This window comes from Rattus norvegicus, chromosome 4 (assembly GCF_021556685.1).
Source record: "Rattus norvegicus strain SHRSP/BbbUtx chromosome 4, alternate assembly SHRSP_T2T, whole genome shotgun sequence".
Lineage (NCBI taxonomy): Eukaryota > Metazoa > Chordata > Mammalia > Rodentia > Muridae > Rattus > Rattus norvegicus.
This window is the reverse complement of record NC_141537.1, coordinates 105,809,761-105,819,135: the sequence shown is the minus strand read 5'-3', so window position 1 is coordinate 105,819,135 and position 9,375 is coordinate 105,809,761. Positions and strand designations below refer to the sequence as shown.

General features: G+C 49.1%; 1 protein-coding gene across 3 annotated transcripts; it reads right to left on the bottom strand.

The window, feature by feature from the left end:
- Positions 1-468: 468 nt before the first annotated feature.
- Retsat (retinol saturase) lies at positions 469-9,164 on the bottom strand. 3 transcript variants are annotated; one of them, XM_087655972.1, is made up of 11 exons: positions 7,641-8,458; positions 6,701-7,039; positions 6,142-6,383; positions 5,057-5,258; positions 4,061-4,258; positions 2,994-3,113; positions 1,852-1,990; positions 1,469-1,578; positions 1,225-1,391; positions 917-1,076; positions 469-713 (listed from the first exon to the last, which is right to left on the bottom strand). In XM_087655972.1, the coding sequence occupies exons 1-11, from the start codon at positions 7,900-7,902 to the stop codon at positions 574-576; spliced, it is 2,079 nt and encodes a 692-aa protein (XP_087512098.1). In that variant the 5' UTR covers positions 7,903-8,458; the 3' UTR covers positions 469-573.
- Between the last annotated feature and the right edge of the window lie 211 nt (positions 9,165-9,375).

The window sequence follows — 9,375 nt, the reverse complement described above, 5'->3', positions numbered from 1 at the left end:
TGTCTCCATTCCCATCCCCTCACTGCTAGCCTGGCCATTCTGTAGTCAAGATCTCAGCAGGTTGGTGTATGGGACATTTCCTTGGCAGTGGTATCTTCTGGTGTGTCCTTGACTTGGAATGTGCCTTTAGCCCACTTTAATCAGGATAAAACTTAAAGCTGAGGGTTTCTTGGGCCTGGCACTTTAAGAGAGTTGCTACTCCAAGCCCACACTAGTCATCCTTTCCCTTTACCAGTACGGAGCAGCACAACACTAGAGTGGGGAGGGACAAAAAGTTTCAGGGTAGGACTGGACCATCCTATTCCAATAGCCAACACCCTCAGGGGTTGTTCTCTGTGCCTGACCCTAGCTTGGAGTTGGGTGTGGGAAAGGCATGGGAGCATTCTTCATCATGAGACATTAAGGCTCTGTAGCCCACACTAGGCCTTAGGTGGAAATGCAAGGTAAAGAACTCTTGACGTACAACAGTTATGAGAAACAAAATGGTTTTTGTTTCTATGTGCAAGGAATTACGTAGGAGGACACCATGAAAAGCTGGGGAGGCGCTGTTCCTCTAGCTCATCTCTGAATGGACTACTTCTTCTTCTTTTGTGCCCTGACCTTTGAGCCAAGAGCCTGCAGATCTGAGTACAGGTTCCGTTTCAGGATGGCACTGCTGCACAGCAGGGCCCCTTGCAGGGCCCCCATCAGCCCACAGGTGAAGATATCTTGGCCTAGAAAGCAAAAGCAGTGACCCATGAACGTCTTCCCCTGTGAAGACGGGAGTAACAAGGGCTCCTGTGTTCATCCCTCCATATCCAAAGAGATACAGCCTCAGATAGAACCCAGGACGATAGCCATCCAAGGCAGTCCAGCTCCTGGTGTGGGCCTGAGGATGCCAGAGAAACCCAAATTCTGGTAAAATGAGGCAGTGTACCTGTCAGGTAGAGGTTGGGGATGGGGGTTTGGGCTCTTAGGGAAGCCATTGCATGAGGATGCAGACGAGCCAGGTCATGGTCAGCCCCATAAGTAGCTCCTCGGTGTGCAGCCAGATAGTACTGGTTGGTCAGTGGGGATCCTCCAGTCACACTCTCCACCTGAGGAGGCAAAAAAGGGTGAGCAAGGGAAGTGGCAAAGGCCCGATCCTTCCTTGGGACTCGTGTTACTTTGGGCTTTATCCCTGTACTGAAGAAGACAGTTAAGGGCTACGTTATCACCTCCAGCACTGTGCACGTCAGCCCCTACCTTGCCTTCCAGCTGTGGGAACAGTTTCATGATCACCGACATAGAGGCTTCCAGGAAGGTATTTTTGAGGGTCTCATAGTCAACACCTCGCTTGCCCTTAGGCTCCTCCTGCCACTCCTCGAACCATTCAAAGGCCGTGGGTACCAGCACAGTCATTGTGGATCGGTCTGCAGGTATGAGGCCATGTTATTGCTGCTTGGCCTGCCTTGCCCTACACCCACCTTCTCTGGACCTCCACCCCTACCTGGGAATCGGTCCTCCCAGGTTGGATCCTTGCTTGATGGGAAGGCAATGAAGAGAAGGGGAATGTGTTCTGGAGCCTTTTCCTTGGGCATAGAGACATAGCGCTCCATCCTGTGGATGAGGGAAGGGGCGTGACTGCCAATCTCTAGGCCTTTTTCCTCAAAGCCACCAGCACTACCCAAATGATTGCTCATCTCCAGGGACTTCTCACAAGGGAGAAACAGGCACAGCTTTGGTGTAGAAAGCCTTTCTAGGAGTCCACTGGAGACTGCACCTCCCTCAACACACATCCTTCTTACTCCTAGAACCGTGTCCAGGGTAGAAGCAGGGTCTTGTGGGACGAGGCCCAATGCTATCAGTCTTCCCCACCCCCTCATATCTTACGCTTTGTCCATGTCTGTGTCAAAATAAACATAGTAGTTGGTGGACTGAAGCTTGAGCTCCTCCTTGGTGCCCTTCAGACAGATGAAAATTGACAGCATGCTCAAACCAGGCTTTACCATTGTCAGCTGCTTCTTCACATCTGCAGAGAGAGAGCCAGTGAAGACTGCTTTGCAGGAGTTACAGCTAACAGTCACTCCCTGCCAGGATAGCCTCAGATGTTCCCTCTTCTGATCCTGCAGCTTGGTCCTCAGCTGCTAGCTTTAGGACCGAGACCCAGCCATTTTTATAGCTATTCTATAGGATCCTGATAGGGACCTGTGCTTAAGTCTTTTCCTGGCTATGTGAGATGTAGCCTCAGTCTCCTTCCAACTCTACCACCTCTCTCCATGTCCCCTTAGACAATGGTGCTGGCTTCCTGCTTGATTCAGAGCAGAGCTAACTCCACACACCTCTGGACAATCAGGCCTCCTCTTTACACCTGTAGATTTTCCTCTAATTGTAGATGTCTATGGACAAAGGCTTGTCTGGGTGTGCAAGAAGCCAGAAGACAACTTGGAGGAGGGGCTGACTGTCTCCTTCCACTCCGGGGTTCTAACTCAGATTACTAGACTTAGCAGCAAGGACTTTTTACACTCTGAGCCATCTCAATGGCCTTTGTTTGTTGAGGTAGAGTCTCGTGTAGCCAAGAATGACTTTGAATTTCTTATCTTCTTGCCTCCACCTCCAGAGTGCTAGGATTATAGCCAAATCCACCATAGCACAGTGTCTTACCTGGTTCTAAGGATCCAATTTAGGGCTGGTGCAGGCACTCTAACCACCTGAGCTTCATCCCCAGCCTCTGTCTGCCTTTAACTATTAAACTAGTTAACTATTAAAGCCCTGGTTTCTCTGGCAAAGGAAAGCAAACATACAGGCTTTGGTTTCTCAGCCCAGAAGTAGTGTAGACACTTGGATCTGACAAAACAGAGTTGTCAGAGTTCCTCTTTCCCTGTGGTCCTAGGCTCCCCAGAATGAAATGTTAATGTCCTGGTAACAGGCCAAAGATGGAAAGCTAGAGGGGTGCCCAAGAAGAGGGCAGCTCACCCAGGTGGAGCTCATAAGCTCCACAGATGAAATCTTACTTCAGAAAACCAGTCCTTTACCTGGCAGGTAGCGGACAGACTCTGGCAACAGGTGCTGATAGGTATTGAACATTCCCGCATTGGAGATGACAACTGGGCAGTAGATGTTCACCAGCTCTTGTCCCTTCTTCACACTGACACCTGCAGGCACAAGAATTTGGCTGAGCTGCTGGGAGCTCTGTGGAGACGCAAAGGGCCTATACCCTTCTCCAGATCTCTCCTAAGGGCTAGGAATCTATATAGCTCAGTTGTGTAGCACTTGTCTAACATGTATGAAGCCCTAGGTTACATGCACCCCTATCCGCCATAAAACAAACAAAATCCAGGAAAGTGTGGAATACATTTCTCTCAAAGCATCAGCTGTAGTCATAGCATAATGACATCTTCCTGTAATCCTAGCATTTAGGAGATAGAAGCAGGATAATCAGGAATTCTAAGGACAGCCTCAGCTAGTTAGTGAGTTTGAGGCTAGCCTGGATCACATGAAATCCTGCCTCAAAATATTAGTTCTGTCTATAGTCACACTACCCAAATGTCTCCAAAGCAGGCCCCAGGCACACTGCAAAGTCACTTAGCTCTTGCCTCAAATGCTTCTGCACTTACCTTCTCTAACTCTTCTCCCCTCTACCCCCAATATGGGCTTGCTTATCTTTAGCCATGTCCTGCCATCCCAAGAACACTGGTTCTATGGAATCCCAGCCCCTCCTTCACTGCTGCCAAGTTCCACTCCCTAGATAACTCAACCTTCATGAAACATCAAAGTTTCTTCGATCTACTATAGCTTGTGTATCCAACCTCATCTCTGGTCACTCACAAAACCATATGTCAAACCTGACCTTTTGTAAAAAAAAAAAAAAAAAAAAATGTAGTTTGATTCCTTTATTTCATGTAGGGGTGGGAGGACAACATGCTGGTTAGTTCTCTCCTTCCACCATGTAGGCTGTGGGGATCAAACTTAGGTCATCAGGTTTAGTGACTAGAACATTTACCCATGGAGCTATTTCAGCAGCTCAGATTCCAGCCTCTTGCATAATTAGATGGCTTCCACCCCAGCCCACTGACCCCTCAGCTCAGTGCAGGTCTCTTACCGCACGCTCTCCCAGCTGAGTCCAGCAGCACACTCTGTACGGTGGCCCTGGTGAGGACAGCGCCCCCGGCCCGCTGAATCAAAGGGATGGTATGGAAAGCAATCTCACTGGAGCCCCCTCGGGGGTAATATGCCCCTTGTATGTAGTGGTCAACCAGCAGAGCGTGCAAGGAAAAGGTGGTATGGCTGGGGGTTACTCCTACAGAGTGAGGAAGGAAATAAAATATGAGCAAGAGTGGTCACTTGGCACCACTCACGATGAAACGGGGCTTCCTGTGAGGACCGCACGAGTCCATCCCAGGATCCAAAGGCTCCCAAGAGGCCCCGGGTAGATTGTGAGCTTAGTGGAATATAAGTATACTTCCTGAAAACCATTATGCTTCCAAGACCAGGGAAGTCACTGACACTGTAAGCTGAAGAGGACCATCAGCCTTGAGCAGTGTGATAGTCCATGCCTACAATCTCAGCACTCAAAAGCTAAGCCAGAAGGATCGCTGACCCAGAGTCATACCAGGTGACAGAGAGCCAGGCCAGCCTGAACAAAGTCAGAACTCATCCTGGAGGTGTGGGAGGAAGGGGCAGAGATGCCCTTTGGTGGGTTCAGTTAGCCAGATGCTTTCCTAACATGCATGAAAGCCTGGACTTGATCTCCAGCACCAGACATGGCAGCACATGCCTGTAATCCTAGCACTAGGAAGGTAGAGACAGAAAGATCAGGAATTTAAGGGCATCCTCAACTACAAGAGCTTGCCTGGAAGACCTCTTCAAAAAGGAAGAGAAAAAAGGAAAAAAGAGGGGGAGAAAAAGAAACGATATATTCTACAAAGTAGATAAAAAATAATTTCTACCAGAGTCCAACAGGAGTCAGACTTCTCAGCCCTTATCCACAAACTCCTGCAGGCCTGGGGTCTATTCTGGCTAGGCAGATGGGGAAGAAAGACCAAAGCTGGGAGAATAGAAGAGCAGCTTGGGAAAGCCTGGGCTAACAGCCACCCACCGTAAGTGGGGAAAATGTAGCTAAGAACAGCCTGGAGCTCAGGGGAAGCCCCAAGCTGTTTCAGGACTTCAGCTAGGCTCTGAGTAGACGCTCGGCAGAATGGAGAAAAACGAGTCAGCAGCCCAAACTTGTTGAGGAGCTGAGTCAAGGGCAATGGGAGGAACTTCAGTAGGATGGCATGAGAGACTCCATGGGCCACCACCTGGGGGGAAAGAAGAGAGTCTCAGCTCTGGAATGCTGTAGCCTAGTCACCACTCCAACGGCCAGCACTGACAACAGCCAGGCCCTGCAACACTTACTTGGAATTTTTGGACTTGAACAAATTTAATCTATGCAGGCATGGTGGCTCAGGCCTGTGATCCCAACAGTTGAGAGGCTAAGGCAGGAGGATTGCCATGAGTTCAAGGGTAACCAGAGCTATACAGCAAGACTGTCTCCCTCACCAAATAACAACAAAATGGGCCCTGAGTTTTTCTCATTCTTCACTCAAACGACACTATTTGCTCTTCCATTTGCTTTCCAAAAAGTATTGTTCTTTTATATAGAATATTTGGAAATATTCCAGTGGCCTGATCCTCCTGCTTCTGCCTCCCCAGTACTGGGATTACAGGCTATACTATCACATCCAGTTTATGGGCTGCTTGGGATGTAATTCACAGTTGTATATGCTAAGCCTGAGCCACATCCCCAGCATTCAAATTCCTTCCAACCCCCACCCCTATCCAGAAACCGGGTGTGATTTCATATGCTCAGCAGAGGCAGGTTCATCTCTGTCAAATTCCAGACCAGCCAGGGCAGCGCTGTGAGACTCTACCTCAAATACACAAAACAAGAAGTCTGGCTCATCTCAGAGGACGCCTAACTTCCTCCAAGCCTGACTTACCAAGGGTGCCATCTAGAGGCCAGAGTGAGGATAGCAGCTGGGAGCCAGGCAGGGCACAGGCGTGTACACTGGAACCAGGACAAACGTGACTATTCCTTCCTGCCTCCCCCACTAAGCCTCCCCCCTACCCCAATCACTTCACTAAGGGAAAAGTCAGTCCTGTTGGAAATAAACTAAGGATACTGGCCATGGTGCACGCTACCTTAACCAGCTCCATGTATTTGTCAATGACAGCCTCTTCCTTGGGGAACTTCTCCTTAAGGCCCTGGATGTATTCTTTCCTCCCACTGTACATGGGGAACTCCTTTCGGCCATTGGGTCCTTCTAGTATCATCAAGTCAAAAGGGGAGGCCATAGGGGCCCAGTCCAGTTGCCCTTCGGTGATCTGGTCCAAGATGAAACGGCCAATGTTGCCCTCCCGCATTCGTCCAATATAATGAATTCCTGTTGGGAGGTGCAAAGGAAAGGAGATATGGAGATAAAGGGGATTGAACCCTGGAAATAGGCCAAGTAAGGAAGAGGTTGCCCTGCTTGGCTGTGTTCACGTCCAGAGATGGCTGCCCCACCCTTTCTATAGGAAACAAACCAGAACATATACCACCCAAGGCTTGCCCAATAACTAGGCCATCAGAAATGGAGGTGCCCAGAGAGAAGCTGGGACCTCCAAATCCTCAAAATGCCCCCATAACACTCAATAGTGCCTGTTCCTACCCACCTAAAGACAAAGCCGTGCTCCCAACCCTTTTCCACACAAGCCTTACCAGTGTCAAATTCAAGGCCATTTTCCCCAAAGGTATGACAACAGCCGCCTGCCTTGGTGTGTTGTTCCAGCACAAGGACTCTCTTGCCAGCTTTAGCTAGAATCGCAGCTGAGGCCAGTCCCCCAATGCCGCTGCCAATCACCACTGCGTCCAGCTTCTCTGGTACTCGGCTGACTGAGAAAGCTGTAGAAGGGAGGAGACCGAGGGTGGGCTTCTCAGACAAGGACAGGAAAGGGAAGTCAGAGAAGCCAGGGGGCTCTCTAGCTTGTTCTCCATAAGACATCTCTAAGGCAGCTGGGCATGGTGGTGTGCTCCTGTGGTCCCAGTACTGGACCCAGCCTCAAAAGGAAGGAAGAGAGACAGGGTAGTTTACTCTTGACTAAGATATCTTGAAACATTCTACCATGGAATACCTCGGGCCAGGCAGGCAGATTAAACAGTGATGAGTCTTAACCCTACTATGTACTTGAGGGATTTGATACCTTTCAAAGAAAGTAGGAATCAGCTACCTACGGTAGAACAACACCAGAAAGACTGCAACAGTACAGAGTCTGCAACCTCAGTGCAGACACTTCTGTGAATACAAGCAAGGAAAGGAAAAGAAGGCAGTAAGACGCAGGGTGGGGGCTGGGGTGCTGGTGGTTCAGGGAAATGGGTTTCTTTGAAAGAAGCAAGGTCTGTGAATGCCAACGGACGTGGAGCAGGCAGAGGTGCTGGGAGAAGTCACAGCACCAGCCTCAGAAAAGGAGGAAGGCGTGTGTGCCAGGACACCTAACAGAACCAAACTGGAATGCACGGTCAACACAAGTTGTTTTCTCCCACGCTCTTTCCTTTCCTCCTTTCCTTTCATTGATTATTCGACTTGTGTTTTTTAGAGACACAGATTCACTACATACATGGTGGCCCTAACTAAACTGGAGCTCCCTTTGGAGAGATTCACCTGCTGTTTCCTCCCCAGCCCTGGGGTCATAGGAATGCACCACTATGTCTGGTAAAATCTGTTCATTAAAAAAAAACATTGCCCAAGGCCAAGTGTAGGGATTGACAGCTTTAGTCTCAGCACTCAGGAAGCAAAGGTGGGAGGATCTCCGTGAGTTCAGGGCCAGTCTGTTCTGTATAGCAATAGCAAGTTCCAGGACGTCCAGAACTACATAGAGACACTGTCTTAAAAAAAAAAAAAAAAAAATCACCCTCCAAGCCATGGTGGCTCACCCCACCATGTAATTCCTTACTGATGGGATGGTGGTTGGAGAATCATTGTGAATTTGAGGCAAGCTTGGCCTACATCATGTTATAAGCTAGCTGGGCTACAAGTATGAGACCTGCCTCTCCCCCAATCTTCAAACAATAATAATAATAACATAGCTGGGTGTGGTACCCCTTAGGAAGCAGAGGCACAAGGATCAGAAGTTCAAAGTCAGCCCCCAATAGGTCTGAGAGAGATCCCGTGCAGTTGAGGCTAGGCTAGGCTAGAATTTACAAGTCAGAGGCTCCTGAATGTCAAAGAGGTGATCCTTGTTTGTTTGTTTTGAAAGTTTTGCATTTGGGGATTTTGGTTGTTTTGGGGTTTATTGTGTATGTTTAGACAGGGTCTCATTGTATAGTCCAGACTGGAATTAAAATGTTGCACCACTATGCCCTGCTCCAACCCTTCCTTAAAACATTTAAAGTCAAGCATGTTGGAGCAGGCTTGTAATCTCATCGTGCTAGAGACTCTGTGTTTGAGCCTGGGGGAAAAAGTGAATTCAAAGCCAGCTCCAGTACAAAAGCGAACACAAACCTCAAAAACACAAACCTCGGAAGCACTCTACATCTACAGATGGCGGGTTGACTGGAGAGTGGAGTTCTTATCTTTAATCAGTAGGTGAAATTGCAAAGTTTTAGAATCAAGCTTTAAATCAAGCTTCAATCCTATGAAATGGGACCACATTTTGCCTGTCAAAGCCTATTGGGAAAACTTTCTGTGTTGCTTCCCTACATCCCCGAGCATGCACAGAAGTATAGGAAAAAGTTGGCTCCAGAACCAAGTAGGGGAAAGGTCTCTTATTCTGTGTAAGCTGTAAGCTGAACAGATTCCAACTGGCGGGGCTGAAACTAGGCTGTGCCAACATCTTGGCGTGTGCCAAGGGTAATGCCTGCACCCAAACCCGCAGGAGCAAAGAACACTAAAATATGGAACCTCCGTGTGCAAGTAAGTTTTCCCAGCACTTTACTAACTGGAGAGACAGAGGCCCATGCCCTGGATGAGCAGAAGGCCCGAGAGCAGTCCAGAAACCCACAGTCCCTCTAGCTGACCTTGTTTGAGAACTTTCTTCCTAGCTTCCTTGTCGGTCACTAGGGGTTCAGGTGGCCGCTTGACATCCTCAGCGAAGGGGTTCGGGGAACTTCCGGTGAAAAGGCCCACATAAACCCTGTGAACGACCACCAGCAGCAGCACGAGCAGCAGCAGAGCAGTGATCCACATCTTGCTGCCAAGGCCCGGAAGACAGCGTCCTTTCCCTCTGAGCTCGGCTTTTATGGTCGAGGCTCCGCCCCTCTAGTTTATCCTCAAAGGACTACCAGACAAGGAATGGGCGAGGCATTTTGACTCACACCCGCGCAAAACTGATGAAGATTGTTCATCCTGGGTCTCCATATGACCTTTGCGGCGCAGGATTTCAATTGCCTAGTGGGAA